General features: G+C 36.8%; 2 protein-coding genes across 5 annotated transcripts in view; one reads left to right on the forward strand and one right to left on the reverse strand.

Annotated features, from left to right (window-relative positions):
- The first annotated feature begins 741 nt into the window (after positions 1-741).
- LOC113070728 (RNA-binding protein 39-like) lies at positions 742-9,914 on the forward strand. 3 transcript variants are annotated; one of them, XM_026244139.1, is made up of 16 exons: positions 742-997; positions 1,329-1,385; positions 4,287-4,339; positions 4,443-4,634; positions 6,229-6,294; positions 6,407-6,502; positions 6,772-6,889; positions 7,014-7,166; positions 7,255-7,392; positions 7,502-7,567; positions 7,861-8,065; positions 8,198-8,278; positions 8,479-8,593; positions 8,712-8,817; positions 8,966-9,044; positions 9,148-9,914. In XM_026244139.1, the coding sequence occupies exons 2-16, from the start codon at positions 1,335-1,337 to the stop codon at positions 9,246-9,248; spliced, it is 1,620 nt and encodes a 539-aa protein (XP_026099924.1). In that variant the 5' UTR covers positions 742-997; positions 1,329-1,334; the 3' UTR covers positions 9,249-9,914. The 3 variants fall into 3 exon arrangements, with proteins under 3 accessions (XP_026099924.1, XP_026099926.1, XP_026099925.1); XM_026244141.1 differs by lacking the exon at positions 6,229-6,294; XM_026244140.1 differs by lacking the exons at positions 742-997; positions 1,329-1,385 and adding an exon at positions 4,019-4,192.
- Positions 9,915-16,059: 6,145 nt separating this feature from the next.
- The window catches only part of LOC113070729 (uncharacterized), a 13,706-nt gene continuing 7,827 nt past the window's right edge, over positions 16,060-21,938 (reverse strand). Inside the window, exons 7-9 of one of the 2 annotated variants that reach the window (XM_026244143.1) lie at positions 17,758-17,804; positions 17,562-17,598; positions 16,060-16,521 (exon numbers count right to left, since the gene is read on the reverse strand). In XM_026244143.1, coding sequence (XP_026099928.1) covers positions 16,513-16,521; positions 17,562-17,598; positions 17,758-17,804 — 93 coding nt within the window. In that variant the 3' untranslated portion in view covers positions 16,060-16,512. Of the gene's footprint in view, positions 16,522-17,557; positions 17,599-17,757; positions 17,805-21,938 lie in introns of both variants that reach the window. The other variant, XM_026244142.1, reaches the window with a different exon arrangement.

Below are 21,938 nucleotides of genomic sequence, written 5' to 3' on the forward strand. Positions count from 1 at the left end.
AATATTAAGATTGAGATAGTATTTTCTTGTAAAACACTGAAAAATCACAGATGGTCTACACTGAATGTGAACAAGAGATGCTGACAACAGTTATCCAATATATATAGTTATCCAATAAAACTTTAAACCATTTAGTGCACATTATTCATCATTTAATTTTAGTAAAAAAAATAAAAAAAAATAAAAGGTCTAAGGATTTAGAACATGTGAAGAAATCTATAATATTATCAATTATTAAAACATTAATATTAGGCTATGCTTTTGAATGCACATATTGTATTAAATAGAATATGCAAACACTTTCTCAAATTATTTATCATTATTATTATTTTCTATTTTATAGACAAATGGATAACATAATAATATCATAATTTAATTTAAACATATATATATATATATATATATATATATATATATATATATATATATATATATATATATATATATATATATATATATATATATATATAATTATGCATGTGTATGAATTTAATATTCAAGTAAATTGTATTTAATCCGAGTCTGTTTCTACATCGGTTTAGATATTATTACTCCGCACTTTACAAAGCGCTAAACTTAGTTTTTGCAATGCATATGTGGGAAATTGTGCAATCAACAGAGCAGAGGTCTATGAAAAGTGTGATATTTAAAGAAGCAAACGCATTGCGGGCTCTGCAAGAATAATCACACGGGAAGAAAAGAAACTAGACTTTTATCTCCATGAAGAGGCGCTGTTAAACCCCGCCCCTCTCAGCGTCCATTTTGGGGAAAAGCAGGAAGTTGTCTTGTTGGGAAACCTCATGACATGCCGAACTGAGCTGATCAAATAGTCACAAATACATGCATCGGTATTTGTTTTTGCTTGAATAATTGTTCGTTGGATATTCTGTTCGTCTATAGGCGGATCTGACCGTTTGTTTCGCAGTTGTTTACGGTCAAACTTGACGCGCGCGTCGGAGAGGTCGCGACGATAACCGGAGTGCGACATAAAACACAGGTAATTTTGGCCAACAAGCATCTTCTCTGGTTTAATTAAGAGTTGGGATCATAGGTAAATGTGAATATGACTTGAAGCGCGATACGCTGCCTGTCATAGATGGATAAGAGTGAAGCGTCTAAATTAGCATCTTATGTAACGCGCGTGCTGCAGACTCTGACTCGAGCTAACGTTAGCTATTTAAAGAGCAGCACAGCGCGACTGTGGGATTAATTTCTGTTTGTTTGTGTGCTTTGTCTATTAAACTTGAGTACGTAATCGAAACTGTACTCTATATCTCATCGTGCTGGCTGTGTTTGTAAATCGCATGTTGCTGTTTTTGTGTACACAGGTCAGAATGGCGGATGACTTCGATGTTGAGGCCATGCTGGAAGCGCCTTACAGAAAGGTGGGTGGACGACCGGAAGTTGCCGGATCTTTCTTTTTTGAAAGACTAGTTCAACCAAAAATGCAAAATTTCTCCTAATGTATTCACCATCATGCTGTTCCCACTTGTAGTTATGGATGTCATTCTAATGATGAACACGAGGAGAAAATCTGAACATTGCTTCAAACATTTTATTGGACTATCTCAGTTTTAATGCAAGTAGAATTTTTATTTTATTTTTATTTATTTTTTATCAAGTATGCACACTCAGGGACTTTTACCAGAAAAGGCTTTAGAAAAAAAAAGTCAAATATAATTTTAACTGCCGTATTTTTGTGTTTATTTGGTTGTGTGTGTGTGTGTGTGTTTTTGACATGAAGATAGCCTTAGATTCTGACATAAAATCAATTAAATAAAAATAAAAAAAGCAATAAAACTACAACTACTACTGAACTTTGCATTTATCCATGTAAGAGCGATAAATGAGGACTGAAGCTTAAAAAATAAAGAACTAAAAAAGCACCATAAAAATAGTACATACAAGTCCAATAGTTGAGTTCTAGATCTAAAAACAGATTTTGAAATTCCACGGGGAAATGTATTTATAAAGACAGCTTCTTACCCGTTAAATACAGACCTGCTGTGACCTACATGGTTGTTGAAGATACCACTTTAGTTTCTCAATTATCATATTTAACAGCTAGATTCTTGGTGAAAAAAATACATTGCCCATGATTCTGCAAGGAAATGGCGTCCAAATATTTGTCTATATATGCATATTTTTCACATTAATGCCGTTTAGGACACAATCTTGTACCTTTGTCCCTTTGTGTGATTTTTTTTTTCAATAATATATTTTATTTAAATTAAAGTTTATAATGTGTTACAAGCAACTTTTATAATAAATGTATGGTGTTCTTTTTTTCGCCATTTATTTATTTTTGCTTAAAAACCCCAATGCCAATTCATTTTTTTATTATTGTTAAAAAATTCAGAGTTTCTCCTTTTGTGTTCAGAAGAAAGCAGGTTTGGATGTATGATGACACAATTTGTATTTATAATTTTTTTATTCTTTGGTATTGTGTTGTCATGACTATTCAGAAACCCTACTTTAATTGTCTGTGCCTGACTGAAGTACAGGTTTGTATAATGTGTAGAGAGAGAGAGAGAGTTATGTTTTTTTTTTTAGTGTGATATCCTGAATTACAAATAAATGCCCATCTATCTCTCTTTATAGACTTGCCTAATGATATCTCACCTCTACTCCCCTGAATACATCTTTGATTCCAGTGTGAACTGTGAAAAAAAGTAAGGTAGTAGTTGCGCAGTTTATTAATGTATTTTGATCCAAAATACAAATAGATCGCCACAATACACCTTTAAATGGTTTAATAGCGCTGAATGAATGCCAGTAGATGAAACCCAATGTGACATGGAGCAGAGACAGTATTCAGGTTTCAGCCATGTCACCAAAAATCTGTTAAAAATGAATCTGATGCAGTGGCAGAAAAATATGCACTAACGTTCAAAATTTTGAGGTTGGTAAGATTTTTGAAAAGTATTTTCGACACTAAATTTCTTTGATTTAAAATAACTGTTTTCTATTTTAATATATTTTTAAAATGCGGTTTATTTCTGTGATGGCAAAGCTGTTTTTTCAACATCATTCCTCCAGTCTTCAGTGTCACATGATCAGCAAATTAGAATGATTTAGAAAGGATCAATAACATTTCTTAATATTATTAATGTTGAATATTATAAAAATGTACATTATATATGTCTTAACTATCACATTTGGTAAATGTAATGCATCCTTTTTTAATAAGTATGTATTTCTTAAAAAAAAAAAATCTTGCTTACCACAAACTTTTGAATGGAGGTGTACATACTATACATTATAGACATGCGTTGTAAACTGATAAAAATCAACCCCTGCCCTACATTTAAAAAATAAAAAGACAAAAAACTATGTAGAACTTAGAAATTCTTTATGTAATGGAAGTAAACTTTATTGCAAATGGCATTTCATATAGTATAGCCTTCTCAATGGACCTGGAGTCAAGAATTGAAACCCTGAAGCCCTGGACTGTACTTGACCTTTACCGAAGGTCATCTTCAGTGTTCAAAGCTGAATTTTCCTATTAATTATGTCTAAATATGAATACTGTCTCTCTACCCAGTGGTTTGATGGTCTCTTAAACCACGGCCATTGGCATTTGGTTTGTGCATGTACCATTTTAGAGATTTTTCTTTATCATAAAACTGTTTATTATTAAAATAATGCATTACCTAATTATAATTTCTATCAGTAAAAATATATATAATTTTTATTTGTCTCTAAATTAATGAAAACCAAACGCCTGTCATAGTTGTCCAAATGAGCCAAATGATGAATAAAAAAAAAAAAAAAACAGAAAATCTTTTTTTTTAGCTGACTTTGATGCGGTGTCTTTTGGGATGCAATATGACTAAGCCGTGTGAATCCCTGTCTGCTTCAGGACAAGCTGTGAGACAGAGATGGCATCGAGCTCTCACAGTCCAACAGCGCAAACTGGGGAAGATCACACGGACTGACAGCCTCCACTCTGGAATGACCTTTAGCAGCTCTATAACATGACTACAGCAAGACTTAGCCTAAAAATAGCAGGGTACCTATACTACCCTAAAAAACACATGTCCTAGCCAAGGTCAAGACCTAGAAATGAACTGATTGTTTAGGAAAGTTAAAGACAGGCCCCCCAACATCTGATTATTTACTACAGACCATTTGATTACATTGACACAAAATGAGGAAAAACAAAGAATTTATCATAATGGAGCCAACAATAGTAATATTTTTGTCTTTTCTCTTATCCCTATTCCCTCTCTATTTCCAGTGTTTCCTCTCCATTCTTATGTTGTTCTTTTATCAATCCTGTTTAGGGTGAAAGCAAGTCCTCCAGCGCCAATGGTCAAAATGAGGAACGCAGCAAAAAGTAAGCTAAAAACCCTCTGTATTCTTGTCATTCTGCTTGATCTTAAGCTTCTCCGAGAAGTTACGTTCACATGTTGGAATGAAATTGTGTTGTTTCCGTGAAGGAAGAGACGCAGTAGCAGTCGTAGTCCGAGTCTAGGTCAGCACAGGAGTAGAAGCGGAGGCCGCAAGAAGAGCCGCGAGCGACGCAGGAGCCGTAGCCGAGAACGCAAACGTTCACGGAGCAGGGAGCGCAAGAAGTCACGATCCCGCAGCAAGGATCGTGGTGGACACCACCGTGGGCGCAAAAGCCCCTTGTGAGTTTAACCCCTGAACATTCAGTTTAGAGGACAGAATTAGAAATTGAGGACAGTACTTAAGCACTCAGTCATCAACAACAACAGTGAAATAGTTAAAGGAATAGTTCACACTAATATAATCCTGTCATCATTTGCTCACTCTCGTGTCGTTCCAAACCCATAAGACTTTTGGAACATAAGTTGAGTTTTCTAATAATCTTTCATCTTTTTTTTGTCCTTTCAAACTAAAGTTTGAAGTTTTTAAAAGTTCAAAAAGACAATGTAAAATGATTCGGTACGAATTTGCGCAGTTTATTCCAAGTCATCTAAAAAGTCATGATCCCTTTGTATGACGAACATATTTCATTCAGGCTTTTATAACCATATTTAAATGTAAATTTTATGCATTTTGCAAACGCTTTTATCCAAATGGTGCATTCAAGCTAAAAAAATTTTTTTACCTATGTGTTCCTTGGGAATCGAACCCAAAACCTTGCGCTGCTAACGCAATGCTCTACCACTGAGCCACAGGAACACTATAATAAACATATAAACATTTACCAACACAAATACATAGAGCTCATGAAATATAAACAGAAGCTCAACCGTACAAACTTCATTGTTTTTTACCCAGCGAGCAAGCAGTTAAACTTCAAAGATGAGTTGAGGTCATACATGTTTGGAATGATGTGAGGGTGACTGAATAATGACCAATTTTTTTTATTTTTGTGACCGAACATGAACCAATGTGAATGTTTTGTGTATTTGTGAAAGATGTATGTCACAGCTTTTTGTAACTAATGAGTGGTCATTGTCTTGCTAAATGCCTGCTTTGCTAAGAGTGCAGAAGTACTGTATTTTTAAAGATGCTTGGTGCTTGTTTTGAAAAATTCTGAGAATAGAAACCTGGAGGCGATGTCCACCCAGGCCTACTGTGTTCTGGTTCACAGGAGTCTGCTTAACTAAGTTCATTGGCCAGCTGTAGTCACATGATTCAAAATGCCCTTAGGGAGCAAGCAGTGATCTCCCACTTCTTCAGTGATCATGGTTGCATAAATATTTTTTCCATAAAACACATTTCAATATAATATGTCCTTAGAGTAAACAGTGATTGGCCATTTCTTCACTTTTCTTCACTAACCATGTTTCTGGAAGTATTTCTTCCTATATTTATTTTTCTGAAATATATGCGGGTAATATAATATTTGCAAATGTTTACAAATATTGATAATACAATATAAGTTTTACAGATTACTCCAGTCTTAAGGCACCTTGTTTCCATTGTAACAGAAGTATCATCTCAGACTGATGGATTATGAAGGCTCTATTAGAATTATGGGTAGTGTAGTTTTCCACTTAAATTTGGCTATTTAACATGATTTTTAAAGAAGAATCACTCGTGATTTCTGCCTTTATAATCACATAACATCCATGCTCATGTTAGGTCTGTCCTTTTACACTATCAATAATAAAAAAAAAATCTGTGAAGGGCTTTTTGGATTTCACTGGATACTTGCCCTTCTGCATCTAGCATGTCGTAGCTCTCACATGGCCATGATGGCTGAAAGTTGACTGGTTTAATACTGAGACAAACCCTTGTTTTATGTCATAGTATGGGGCCGAAATTAAATGGTGGTCCCGGAGGGAAGACTGGCCCACAACATTTCCCCAAACACAGGTGATCTCATCTGTGACTCTTGCCGCCTGTTGTGTGCTGATGTGTGTTTCTGTTTTGAGTAATCTTACATGAATAAGTGCTAAACACAACTGATGAAGTATTCTGACTCTAGTCGCAGGCGCTCTCGAAGCAGAAGCCCATTCAAGAAGAACAAAAGCCCGTTCAAGAAGAACAAAAGCCCGTTTAAGAAGAATAAAAGCCCTGTCAGGTGAGCTGCTCAACACTGTTTTATTGAAGTATTGAACACCTCTTAAAATGGTTCTTGATTGGCATTGATGGTTCCATAAAATACCTGTAACTTTCATGGAATCTTTCCAGTGCACAGATGGTTCTTTGATAATGGAAAAATGTTCTTCAGATTATTATTCTCCACAATAAGAACAAATGGTCCACTGAAAGATTCTACAGCTACTCTTTATGTCCAGGTGGACTGATTTGTGTTTCAGTGGTTGATGACCGATGTGTTTCCTCAAACAGGCAGCCGATAGATAATCTGAGCCCAGAGGAGAGAGACGCCCGTACAGTGTTCTGCATGCAGCTCGCTGCCAGAATCAGACCCAGAGATCTGGAAGATTTCTTCTCTGCAGTGGGAAAAGTATGATGCCCCTGATTAAAGCTTACCTGGTTGTGATCAATTCTTTGGTTTCTTTCTTTTTTCTCTCCATTTACTAATGTTAAAGGATAAAACACATTGAGTTTTTGTATAATTTTTTTTTAAGGTCCGTGACGTAAGGATGATCTCAGATAGAAACTCTCGGAGGTCAAAGGGCATTGCCTACATTGAGTTTGTGGATGCGACATCGGTACCGCTGGCAATCGGCCTGACAGGGCAGAGGGTTCTGGGAGTGCCTATCATAGTCCAGGTTTCACAGGTGAGAGCATCAACACACCGCAGATCCACTGTCTGCTTCCTAATCCAATACATGGGAATCAGTTTGTTGAATTGTTTGCATATTTCAGGCTGAGAAGAACAGGGCAGCAGCCATGGCCAGCATGCTCCAGAGAGGTGGTGCAGGGCCCATGCGGCTCTACGTGGGCTCCCTCCACTTCAATATAACGGAGGACATGCTCAGGGGCATTTTTGAGCCATTCGGAAAGGTATGGGTGACATTTGAAATGCTTTTGCATGCATAAATAAGCAGCTAAACCAGAGTTAAAACTGTGGAGTGGATCTTCTATTTAACGTGAGTTACTTTTCTCATTTCAGATTGAGGGCATCCAGCTGATGATGGACAGTGAGACTGGCCGGTCGAAAGGATACGGCTTCATATCAGTGAGTTCATCCATTCATTTTTTTCTATTTTCTATTCTATTGATTTACTAACTGTTAATCAACAAGCTTTTATTTTTGGCTGAAAAATGTTATATATATATAAAATAAACCCCAACCTTTGTGATTTAATGTTTTCTCAATTTTTGCCGTTTTATTTTCCATCATGTTGTGACAGGCAAGGGAAACTCAACTATGTCTGCATAATGTAAAACGTAATTTGAAAAAGACGAGGACAGTTTTATTTTGCCATTTGCATCATAAATCTGATGCTGATCCACTGTCTGTTTGTGCAGTTTGCAGATGCAGAATGTGCTAAAAAAGCTCTGGAGCAGCTAAATGGGTTCGAGCTTGCGGGACGGCCAATGAAGGTGGGTCATGTTACTGAGCGTTCAGATGCCTCTTCTGCAAGCTCCTTCTTGGACAATGATGAACTGGAGAGAACTGGCATTGACTTGGGCACGACGGGTCGACTTCAGCTGATGGCGAGACTGGCTGAAGGTACAGATTGAACGATGCATGTTGCTGCCTCTCATATGTGCCAATGACCGATTCAAACTGCTTGTGTATCTGTTACTTCATATGATATTGCATTGTTGTCAACTCATATGCTTGTCTCTGGGATATTTTTAGGTACAGGACTGCAGATTCCTGCTGCTGCCAAACAGGCCTTACAGATGAGCGGCTCTGTGGCGTTTGGAAATCTGGCGAATGGTGTGTCTTTAAGTCATATTCCTATCTTAGAATCTGTTGAGTTGAATGCAATTTGAAGCGCACTGAGGTTTGAGGATGTTCCCCAAGGGGAGATTTGACAAATCCGAGTCGAGCTTGTTGACCTGCTGTCCTGTTTCCACCATTTATTGATTTTTCAAGGCTTACAGTGAGGGTTATTTATGTTTTGTGCCACTTAACAGCCGCAACCACACAACCTCTTGTTCCCAATCCTGGAATGAACCAAGCTATGAACCTTCCAAGTGAGCCACTGGCCACGCATTGTTTACAGCTCTCCAACATGTTCAGTCCACAGACGTGAGTTGCACTGATTATTAAAACCTTTCGTGACACTATGGTGTATGTGATGTCAAATGGCATGTGTCCTGGTTTAAAGAATGTAATTGAAAATGTATTTCTTGTTGTTACTTTGTAGGGAAAATGAACCTGGCTGGGACCTGGAGATAAAGGATGACGTCATCGAAGAGTGCAGAAAGCACGGAGGCATTATTCACATATACGTCGACAAGAACTCTCCTCAAGTAAGTGATCAGCTTTATACAGTGGCTAGGAGGAGTCTACATACTCCTGTTAAAATTAGAGCTTTTGAGATGTCGAAAATGTATTAATCGCCCCTACATTTTAGGAATGTAGCAAAGCCTAATCCTCACTTTTGCTCTTGTTTGGCAGGGAAATGTTTTTGTAAAGTGTCCATCCATCCCAGTAGCAATGGCTGTTGTCGGCGCGCTGCACGGCCGGTGGTTTGCAGGTAATCCCGTCATGTTTTCTCCCGTCTACTAAAGTTTTCTCTTTATAGGAGTGACTTGTGAGGTTGTATGTGACATTTATTGGACCCTCCTTCTATTTAACAGGTAAAATGATCACAGCAGCCTACGTGCCTCTACCTACGTACCATAACCTGTTTCCAGAAGCTGCCACAGCCACAGAGCTCCTGAGGCCCATGCACCGGTGATCCAGACAGCGACCCCTGCTTCTTACTGACCCTGCTTCATCTGGAACAGTACATCCCCTTCCCAAATGAACTGCTGTGGGCTAGAAGAAGTCCTGTCATGAAGGAACCACCTCATGTATGAAGCTAGATGTCACAGTTGGACTGTATTTTGATATTGTATTTAACAGGGGTGTTGATCTACAGATAGAATCGCCCTCTCTGTATTTCGCTTCTAGTAGCAAAAGCAAGCTTTAGACCATCTTTTGGCTTAATGTACAGTGGTCTGTTGATAAATGAACTCCTGTAACACCGTCGCTCTCTCTAGATGAGCTCTTGACTCCTGAAAACCGGATTTGAAGGAGATTCTGGCATTTTTTGAAAGGTATTTGAGCGACTTTGATTTTTCTTGTAAGGTTTCTTCATCTGTTTGATCTTCAGTCAAGAAAGTTTTTTGTCATTCTTCATCTTTTCCATGACAGACATTGTGTTGTGAACTACTGGTTCATTTTCTGTTCCGTTTCGTCATTTTTAAGCAAGAAAATACAGCCAAAAAATGTTTTTCTTTTTTCTTCGAGGGGGTCTACTTGAGCTGTTTAGCTTTCTAAAACATCTTTGAATTTATAACTTTTCATAATCAAGAATGGATTTTTCTAAAATCTGATTAAATGACTTTCACAACACTGTAAAGTTTGGTTCTCTTTGTGTCCATAATGTTATGAAGAGTAGATCACCTCTAGAGGGAGATGTTAGTATGTTTTACAATCTAGTTCAATACATGAAGTATTGGGGAGACAAAAAATTAAGTGCATCCCAAATTGTGGACTTGTGCACTATTCTATGATGATTTGTAGTATAAATACTTAGTAGTGTGTTCACAGTGAAATTTCCAAAAAGAAAAAGTGCACTTTAAACACCTGGATGCAAAGGGGGATGCATCAATTCCAGGATCCCATAATTGAGTGTTGGACCTTAATGAATTCTTGCATATAGCCTAGTAGAGCTGGTTAATGTGATTTATTTGAGATGCGCTGAAACCTTGGGAATTTGCCTCAGGAAGTGGTTCAAACCTGAGCCACTAAAGCCAAACATTCTCTTCTGTCCAATCCAGGGATAAATGAGCTCAACCATAAGCAATAATAATAATGGTGTATATAATGTCAAATTGGATGCGTCTTGGCTGAAAGTTTGTAGACGGTCTCTGTGAGCAAGTGTCTGTGTGTGTGTGTGTGGTGTGGTGTTATGCAAGACTTGTGTGTAAAGGCACACATTCCAGCCAATCAGAATTAGGTGTTCAGAAAGACTTTAATCCTACTTCAAGGAATAGTTCACCCATAAATGAAAACTCTCATATTTTATTTACCGTCAAGTTGTTCCAGACCAGTATGAATTTCTTTTCTGAAACATACAGGAAGATATTTTGAAGAATTCTGATTCATTTACTCTACAGTTGACCTTTGTTGTACATGAAAGAAAAAAATTCTTAGACATTTTTCTTAATGTTTTTTTTTTTTAACCTTCGGGACCAGGATTAAGAAAGACTGATCTAGTGACTGCATAAACTTCATGCAAGTATCAAAAACAACTAAGGACAATTTTCAGGTGTGTGTGTATAATACACACACACACAAACACACAGTACATACCAAAAGTTTAGACACACCTTCTCATTCAAAGAGTTTTCTTTATTTTCATGACTATGAAAATTGTAGATTCACACTGAAGGCATCAAAACTATGAATTAACACATGTGGAATTATATATGGAATTATGTACATAACAAAAAAGTGTGAAACAACTGAAAATATGTCATATTGTAGGTTCTTCAAAGTAGCCACCTTTTGCTTTGATTACTGCTTTGCACACTCTTGGCTTTCTCTTGATGAGCTTCAAGAGGTAGTCACCTGAAATGGTCTTCCAACAGTCTTGAAGGAGTTCCCCGAGAGATGCTTAGCACTTGTTGGCCCTTTTGCCTTCTGTCTGCGCTCCAGCTCACCCCTAAACCATCTGGATTGGGTTCAGGTCCGGTGACTGTGGAGGCCAGTTCATCTGGCGCAGCACCCCATCACTCTCCTTCTTGCTCAAATAAGCTCTTGATGCCTTCAGTGTGACTCTACAATTTTCATATTCATGAAAATAAAGAAAACTCTTTGAATGAGAAGGTGTGTCCAAACTTTTGGTCTGGATGGATGGATGGATGGATAAACACACACACACACACACTCACCTAAATGATTATTAGGAACACCATACTAATACTGTGTTTGACCCCCTTTCGCCTTCAGAACTGCCTTAATTCTAGGTGGTATTGATTTAACATGATTTAATGATTTAATGAAAGCATTCTTTAGAAATGTTGGCCCATATTGACAGCATAGCATCTTGCAGTTGATGGAGATTTGTGGGATGCACATCCAGGGCATGAAGCTCCAGTTCCACCACATTCCAAAGTTCCACCAAATTCAGCTTGAATCAGTCGGCCCATTCTCCTCTGACCTCTAGCATCAACAAGGCATTTTCACCCACCCTTTTCACACCATTCTCTATAAACCCTAGAAATGCGTAAAAAACCCAGTAACTGAGGAGATTGTAAAATACTCAGACCAGCTCTTGACCAGGACCACAGCCCTAAATGCATTGAAGCAACTGCCATGCGATTGGTTGATTAGATAATTGCATTAATGAGAAATTGAACAGGTGTTACTAATAATCCTTTAGGTGTGTGTGTCTGTGTGTGTATATATACGGTTTCACATCAGCCCTCAGTGGACCAGCGGACTGGAGTTTTGTGAGACATCTGTGAAGTGTCCAGAATCCCACAATCCATGACATACCATTAGCAGCCGATTAAGATTATTTCCTCCGCTGAAAAAAATAGATATTTTGAAGAATGTTGGTAACCAAAAAGTTGGCAGCCACTGACTTCCATAATATGAAAAAGAAAGAAATAGAGTTTACGCTACTCATCCGCTGGAATACAACTGTCTCATGTACACTCATTCAACAGTTAGCAGAAGCTTGACTTTATGGTTTAAAATAAGTTTTAGATATGGATATTTTTCTTACAACAACACATCGGTTCTTTTCAGAAGTGTTGTATTAACCCCCCGGAGTCATATGGAGTCCTTTTTATTATGGATGGATGCACATTTGGTTCAAAATGGTCTTCAAAATCTAATCTCCCATTCACTGCCATTATAAAGCTTGAAAGAGCCAGGACATTATTTTATATAACTCTTGTATTCGTGTGAAATAAGAAAGAATGGGTGTATTTCATTTTTGGGTGAACTATCCCTTTAAGATTTCTCCTTTGTACTTGGCCTTGTCATCCTCATCCTTCCCACTTCTTTCTAGATGTTATAAAGATGTCTGCCTGTACTTACCTTGTTCCATTTATCTTACCATTTACTGATTATTTTACTTTTAATTTTTGTCTTTATTTCTGCATTGCTAAATAAAATGTCCATTATATTTTCCTGCTTGATTGTTTCCTTCTCTAATGAATCTGCCGTTTCATTGCCTTTAATTCCCATGTGAGCAGGCATCCACAGAAATCTAACTACTTTATTTAAAGTATGAAGTCTGAAAAGAGTTTCACATATTTCATTAACTATGTCTTGTCTACCTTGGGATGAACATGACTGCCATCCAGAGATGTCAGAGTCATGTTCACAGATACAATTATTATTTCTTAATTTTTTGTATTATTCAACAGTGACTAAATTATACAGAGAAGGTGGGGGCAAATAACTTTTACCTTGTCAATGAACAGTATGACTGGCTTATGTCCAAGGACTTTGCTTAAGTCCTAGCACGATTTTAAGGACAAACATTGTCTTAAAATTAAGGCTGCTCTTGCTCCTGGAGAGCCACCGTCCTGCAGATTTCAGCTCCAATCCCAAATTAAACAAACCTGAACCAGCTAATCAAGGTGTTCAGGGCTACTTGAGACAGATGTAATTGAGCAGGATTGGAACTGAAGTCTGCAGGATGGTAGCTTTCCAGGAGTAGGGTTGGAGATCCCTTGTGAAGAGGAAAACAGAAGATGAATGCTGTACAGGAAAAATCCATGTAGAAAACACCAGCAGTTATCAAATATAGGATGTAGAAGTTCACAGAAATCTGTGATGGAGACTATCCTTGGGAGGAGGAAAGGAAAAAATACAGAAAATTAACTGCAGAACTGAGTTGGTTGGCACAAATTTCATTCGTTTCATTTATATTCTTTGTGGGAGAAGCATGGATATAAGCCAACAATGTGCAAATGCAAAGTCAAGGAACAATTAACATGCATTTATTTGTTTGTGACACAATAATGCCAACTAACCATATGGGGAATGAATAATGATTGAATTGCATTTTTAACAATAATTGTATCTCTTAAAATTTCTCAAAACATTTAACAGTTAAATTTCACCAACAATGTTTTTTAAAATAAACCTCTTATGTACATACACACACACACACACACGCAGAGAGAGAGATCAATATTAGAGAACAATCTACCATTTCCTACATTTCAAGATCACTGCTATTTGAAGCCATCCCAACAGAAGAGCAGTTTTCTTAAGTATATTTCATAAAGTAGATGTATTCTGATGCACAACATAAAAAAAAACTTAAATGAGATATTTAAAAAAGTTAAAGAACATTTATAGTTATTGACACTCATTAATTCAAGTCCCCCCAAAAGGCTGGTTGTCCATGTAAGACAAATAAATAAGTGGACAGCATAATGTGGAGATTCTGGAGTGATGAAAACAAGTTTAAATTAGTTGGGTCTGGCGGGAAACATTTTATTTGGCATTAAACTGTGGAAAACTGAAGCCAAAGTGTGTAAAAAAGTCAATGAACGGTGGAGGAGGAGTTCTGCTTTGGGGAATGTTTTGTGCAGCAGGAGTTGAGCCTCTTACACCGTTACATGGAAAGATGAACGCAAATGTTTATCAGAAGAACCTCCTTCAGCAACAAGCAGTAACTTCCCTGCAGGCATCTCCCAATCAGCCTGCAATTTTCATGCATGACAATGCCCCGTCACACTGCAAAACAGGGAAAGCAGTTCTTTGAAGCCGAAAACATTGAAATAATCAAATGGCTTGCCCATAGTCCTGACCTAAACTCACCTGAAAATCATTGGCAACAAACTTATTGATTAGTGTTTTTCGCAAAATAAAGATTTTTACTGTGATGCGTTGGTTATTTTCTCAAACATGTTTGTGTAACACTGGTGTGTATGCTCTAATATAATTTCTAATTTTAAATGTAGAGATTAACAATATTTCTGAAAAAAAACTGTTCTCTAATTTTGCTCTTCACTGTGTGTATATGATGGAATTGCTACAGAATACTCCAAAGCATCATAAAGAGTAGGCCTTCAAATCTCATTCACAAGAATCTACGTCCTGTTTTTCTGCTAAATGAAAATTCTTCCGTTCTCACTTCAATGACTGGTTTGTTGTAATCTTTAGCAGATGTCTGAAAATCTCTTCCACATTTCCTTGTTTTTAATTTGGAGAGTAGTCTGTGAATGTTTAATGCTTTAAACAAATGGTACCACACAAAAACTTCGAAACAAAATGCAAATTTAACAGCTGAAGTGGGTCACCTGGAAACATTTGTGCTGGAAATTGTTTTCTTCTGTTTTGTTAGAGTAGATAATATACCATCCTGCTTGAAATTAGATTTCTTTTTTAAATTAACTTCCATTTAGCCGCATATACGTATATATTATGAAACTAAATGTAAACAAGCAACATCCTAACATCAAACTATTTTGTAATACATGCTGTCAACTTAAATAGCACCAAAAAAGAGAGAGAGAGATAACATTATGACCTTTATGCAGATATGTAAAACAATGTTATCTTAAGGAATAGTACTCCAAAAGAATAAATCCATACAAGATTTAGATGAGTTTGTTTCTTCAACAGAAGAGATTTGGAGAAATGTAGCATTACATCAGTTACTATTGATAACTGCTATAGCTATTGATCATCTGTTGTGAATGGGTGCCGTCAGAATGAGAGTCCAAACAGCTAATAAAAACATAATAATAATCCACAAGTAATCCACATCACTTCAGTCCCTTAAATACCTTCACTGTAAAAAATTACTGATTTTAACAGTAAAAAAAAAACAATGTTATGTTTTTTCTTTGAAATAACTGTTTCTTTTTATTTTTTTCTTATCTGTTATAGTGTTAGAAGTGACAGTTTAAATTTAAAACACTTAAAACAAGATACACTGGAGTTGGGTTTTGAAATATTGTGATGTTTTTATCAGCTGTTTGAACTCTCATTCTGACGGCACCCATTCAAAGCAGAGGTTCCACTGATGATTAAGTGATATGCAAAATCTGAAAATTTCTCCAAATCTGTTCTGATGAACAAACAAATTTTTTCTGCATCTTGGACAGCCTGAAGGCGAGTACATTTTTAGAGTGATGATGTTGAATGTGCTTTTTTTAGTGAAGCATTTATTTATTTTCTTTGCCCAATAAATTTACCTTTACCTCTTTAAAATGTCAAATATATATATTTACTTCATATTGGAAATTAAGAAACGGTTTTGTATCAACAAACTAAGACTTTACTGTAAGATGCCACTCACACTTGAACAATAACGTGATGTGACATACAGTCAAGTATGGTGCACACACACAGAGCAGTGAACACACACACACACACACACACTGTGAGCACACACCCGGAGCAGTGGGCATCATTTATGCTGCGGCGCCCGGGGAGCAGTTGGGGGTTCAGTGCCTTGCTCAAGGGCACCTAAGTCGTGGTATTGAAGGTGGAGAGAGAACTGTACATGCACTCCCCCCACCCACAATTCCTGCCGGCCTGAGACTCGAACTCACAACCCTTCGATTGGGAGTCCAACCCTCTAACCATTAGGCCACGACTTCCCCAAATAACATCCATTTAGTAGTCTGACAACTGAAATCAACCTTGACTGAATTATTTCCTTTTCTTACAGTAGGTGCATAGTGGATTGATATAACTGTAGCATTATTGAGCATGCAATACTTTGAGTTTTCCTGTAGTCAAGAAATAGATGTTTGTAATAATATGCATATTTACAAATGTAAAAGGTCCTGGGTGTATGAATTATCTTGAAAAAAATATATATGTATATCCTAAATCAGTTTCCTCTGGTCATGGTCTTCCTGAAGATGAAGGCAGTCTATTTCACTGTTAGTCCTCTCTTGTGAGTCTCCAGAAAGATCCAATCAGTTAGAAGGCAGTGGAGAGGTGTGAGCCACACTGTGTCCATCGGTCATTCATCTTGTCTGTGGAATAAAATAAATACGAGCACTTATGTGTTATAGTTATTGTTTGGATTCAGAATAATACTAATAGTGCTGATTAGTGCTACAATAGTGCTACAAAAGTGTAAAGGCTCCAGAGTCCTTATATTCATTACTTGTGTGTGTGTGTGTGTGTGTGTGTGTGTGTGTTCATTCTGTGAAACCCCTATTATCTAAAATATGTATTATTATTTTCAATGATTTGTTTAAATAAATGAAGCATTTCTTATTTTTGAATGTTTTATTTTCATACTTTTTTAATAATTATTTATTCTGAAAGTGACGTGACGTCCAAGCGCATACACACAGAAGTGAGTACTGAACACACACCTGGACAGTGTGGGGGAAAGTTATTTTGAAAAGTAATGCATTACAGTATTGCAATACTCGCTAAAAAAGTAACTAATTACATTACTTAGTTCATTTTTTTTTATGGAAAGTAATGCATAACGTTACATGCATGCGTTACTTTTGCATTACTTTTGCATAATGTTTCTAAATATGAGAAAGGCTTGATTGTTTTTAATAAGAATTTAAATGTATAGCAAATGTAATAGTCCTTTCACACTAAAAAGTGTAATGAATAAACCTCAGGCTGAAAAAAAAAACAACGAAGCACAATTGTTAGTTTATCTAAAGTAATTTTTGCTTATGGTTGAACTGGATCATCAAAGGTCAGCAGCAAACACATAATTTTATAAAATGGGATTAAATACATTTGTGTCAACACCTTTAATTATTGCAGGTTTGCGTCATATTCTAAATTCGCATTTCACTGTTTTAATTCATTCTGATGATAATAGCTGAAATTATAAGCATCAGCAGTTAAATCAGGACAGGTAACAGGCTGAAGCCTCAATCAGGGAAGAAAAATTGATACATCAGATGTGTGATATCTGGGTTTGTATTTGATTTAAGTATTGACTGGAGAACGGTATATTGCTATTCATTTATTATTTATTTATTTATTGTTGTTTTTGATATTGTGAAAATATTTCCTATTTAATCATATACTTACGTACATCCTCTTGGATTTCAAAGTTTTCGACAACTTGTAATCTGTAAGAGAAATGTAGATATTCCTTGGTTTAGATGCACAGTTTTGACATTTCGGCTCAAAGCATACAAATATTTAAACATTATATACAGCAGCATGAAATCAGGATGCAGTAAAAAAACAACTGTTCAAGATAACAGTAGGATAAAACACGAAGTTACCCCCAGTCTGATGATATTCTCGTTCGGTGAAGCTGACGCTGCAGCTTCTGTGAAGGAAACAGAATTACAGATGAAATGATATGCATAAGTGATGTAACACATTCATCGAAGGGCAGTTACAGATTAAGTGTGAGTATGGTGACCTAATGATGATGACCGTAAGATTTGAGAAAAATCTGTTTATTTCTGCTACAGGTGGTTTCTGGATACAGTGTTATTTTTTTAACAAGGCAGCAGACATCAATAAATAATTAAATATCCTTTCTAAATCAATTTCCTGCTATTAAGAAGCCTACAAAAACTGGAACCTCACAAAACAGCTTCAGTGATAAACCATTTCTTCTATTAGTTTACACAGCTAAAGCTTTCAATAGCTGATGGTGAAGCCGTCTTTTATCAGGTAGTGCTGATGGGACGATGTGCGTCAGTCAATTAGATGGCTTTTTTCTGAGCCTCCAAAGTGACTACTGACATAAAACATTAAATTTAGAGCACAAGTGACTGCCTCAAAAAATTGCATGCTCCAGCTGAGCAACAGACTCTCCTAATGGACATACACTGGACGATTATAAAGAAAATTTTCAATTCACTAGCTAGGACCACACCACAAACCAGCTATGTAACTAGGGAAGAGTAGAAAGAGGATGAAGGGGTCGAGGGAATGGGATGATGGTCAGGTTGATCAGGGCATCTTGAATTGATGGCTCAGGGAGACTCAGGGTGGGGGTACCGTCTCTAGCGTATATTTAGGCCAGACAATGAGGACCCCCTGTTACAACCTGATAGAAATAAAATGTGGGATAAGGTTGGCTGAATGGATGAGGAAGGGAGGGAAGGGTGGGTTCGAGAGAACGAGACTAGCAGAGCGGTTTGAGGTGGCCTGGTATATATGGAGGTTTTGGAAGTCAGGTGATTGTTTGAGGCGTGGCCCTGCTCCCGAACTTTAGTTAACCTCACTTAACTCCATTTGTCAAGCCACTTTAAATAACTGTTTAGAGAACTCATAATATAATTTAAAAATGAATTACAAGCTAAGTTAATCCTAGAGTATCTCTCTCAATTCACTTCAGTTCAATTCAATTCGATTCAAAATGTGCTTTATTGGCATGACAATTGGTAAAAATTTATTTTCAAAGCATAGTGTTTACATTGCATGTGTTTGTGGTCACATCCCTGATTTGTTGACTCCTCTCTCTTCAGTCCAATAAGTTAAATAATTTTCTTTTTGTGCTTTTATAATTTGGTTGGGCCAAATTTTGTGGATGACATTATCAGAGTCCTGATGCTGGCTGTTGTAGTCATGTTAGTTTGTTTCTGCAGCTTCAGGAGCATCTGAATCAGGGCAGGGGACTTTTTTCAGGGTTCACTTCATGGTTTTTAAGGAGTTGGGGTCATTCATTTTTAGTTGATTTTCCAAAATTTGATTGCTCATTTCTCATTGCGCATTAGGGTATTGGCCTAATTTTGCCCTGCATGCATTGTTCATAGTGTTCCTCTGTACTCTGTCGAAACTCTTACAGAGTCTTACAGATTTTTGTCCCATTTTACAAATTCGTGATTTAGGATTGAGGACCCCACACTTCACTGCCATAAAATGCAATAGGTTCTATGACTGACTGGAATATTTTGAGCCAGATTCATATTGGTATTTCAATTTGGACAGATTTTTTAATAGCATAAAAGGTCCTTCTCGCTTTCTCTTTTAGCTCATTCACAGCCTAATTTAGTTTACTAGTTGCATTTATCTTCAACCAGATCATCTGCAAACAGCAAGAGCTTTATATTGGAGTCTTGTAGAATGATGTCAGGGGCTGCTGAGTTTTCTAGGAGTTTTGCCAATTCATTAATGTAGATATTAAAGAGGGTCGGTGATAGTGGAAAGCTCTGCCTTACACCCCGTCCTTGAGTGAAGAATTCTGTTTGTTTATTTTGACAGCAGACCTTCATGAAAAATTCATGCCCTTCAAACTCGATCAGGGTGTGTAGGGTGAAGATGTGGTCTGTTGTTCTATAATTTGGTAAGAATCCAATCTGTCTTTTGCTGAGGACATTGTGCTCTGTGATGAAGTGCACAGGTATTGCAGAACAGCTTCCCCAGATTACTGCTCACACAGATGCCTCTGTAATAGTTTGGGTCTGATTTGTCTCCACTCTTGACTATTGGCATTATGAGTACTTGACTACAGGCTTCAGGGAAATGACCAACACTCAGAACCAAGTTGAACAGTTTTATTAGGGCTGATCTTAATTAGTGCTCTGTGTTCTTGAGCACTTCTGATCCACTTTCTTATTTGTTTATTCTTGTTTATTTCTGTAATGGGGCAGTCTAATGGTTTTGGATATTTACCAATTATATGTTCCATAAGAATCCATTTTTAAATGTTTGGGTTTGTTCTGGGTTCATTGTAATGTCACTATAAAGTTGTTCAAAGTGATTTTTTCCAGGTGTCTCCATTTTGTATGGCTGCTTGTTAATGATGTTTTTTAGGCCAGTGATTCCAGCTGTCACAGAAATTCTTAGAATGTACAGATTCTTCAATAGTTTTGAGTTGATTTTGGATTTACTGTTCTTTCTTTTTTCTGAGTGTACTTTTATGAAACTTTTATGTACTTTTTAGCTGAAATTCAGTGTGCTTTATTTGACCCAGTTAAGTAGGACTTTATAATAAATATATGTAATTTCATAATTACTTTTATTGTCTACTGTTCTACTGAAATGTGTTTCATGTATTTCAATATATTTGTAATTTCTCATTTGAGATGATGTAGTTATAATTGAATACATTTAAAATATACTAACTTGAAATGTAACACTGAATAACAAACTACAGTAAAATCTATAATTAAGTACTTTACATTTTGGCACATTCAGTACAATATTACAAGTGGGAAAATATTATTTGTTCTGATGATGAAAAGGATCTTTAAAGTCAAAATTCACCGTTGTATTAGTGGTGCAACTACAATTGATTTCTCGTGAGAATGTCAGTCAGGTGATAATAGCATCAAGCTGTGTGCCTGCTTTTCATCAGTGGGTACAGCATATATTACAAGTGGGCTTGTTTTGGTTTGAGTCTGATTTACTTAACCTCAATAACCTGGAGAGATTTTCTGGTACACATTTAGCCAAAAAGACTACATTAAAGCTGCAGTCGGTAACTTTTGACACTCTAGCGGTTAATAAACAGAACTGCTTGCGTCTTGTGGAAGAACATTGAAGCCAGAGCTACTTCTCTCTGTTTATGTCTATGAAGAATCACAACGGTACTGGGTTACTCTGCTGCGGTACCCCCGAAGCAGTACCCCCGAATTTTGTAAATCTTGAACACAAAAAAAAAGTTACGGACCGCAGCTCTGATTGGTTGTTTCTTACCGGGAGCGGATGGATTTCTGCAAATGGCAATAGGACCACTGGGAGGTATGGGAGCATATGGGTAGCATTATTCAATTTGGGATGTAATATGCAAAATGACAATGCAATATGTAAAATGGCAATGCATTTCTGTATTTACATTTACATTTTCCAATACATTTGTGCAAAGTTTGGTGCAAAATGAAAATGAAAATTAAATTTCATAAGTTTAATTTGCCATTTCATACACCAGTTTTAACATGTAAAATGAATATGAATTTTAACGCTTTATAAGTTGCAAAATTAAAATGAAAATGTATTACGGAAATGATTAGATATGTCTAACACCTTCAAGCAAAAACTGTGGCAAAATGATCATTTAAATGCTATTTTTCTTAAATGCATTAACACTCACAGTCAAGACACTTACGATTGCATTTTCATTCAATGACCCGCAATGAATGTAGCAAAATTCAAAGTGCACATTGAAAATGCATTCCGAGCCGTTCCCATCTCCTCCCCCTCCTGCCCTGTCAATCACTGCGTGAACAAGGCGGGGCTTACAGAAGGTCAAGAGACTCAAGTGAGAGAAAATGGACAAGACAGTTGGCCCGTGTACGTTTTGATCATTTCGGTTTATGGCTTCAATATTTCATTCGCACTTGTGGGCGGAGCTGAAACGCTGCTTTCATCTGATTGGTCGAATCGCTCCACTTTCAGCTTGGTCTTTTTATTGTTTCAGGCAGAATAAGAGTCAGTGCGAGTGAAGCAGTGTAATGTCTGAAACCACCACTCACTGTTAATTAGCATAATATTTGAATCAGATGTA

This window comes from Carassius auratus, unplaced genomic scaffold (genome assembly GCF_003368295.1).
Source record: "Carassius auratus strain Wakin unplaced genomic scaffold, ASM336829v1 scaf_tig00005214, whole genome shotgun sequence".
Taxonomy (NCBI): domain Eukaryota; kingdom Metazoa; phylum Chordata; class Actinopteri; order Cypriniformes; family Cyprinidae; genus Carassius; species Carassius auratus.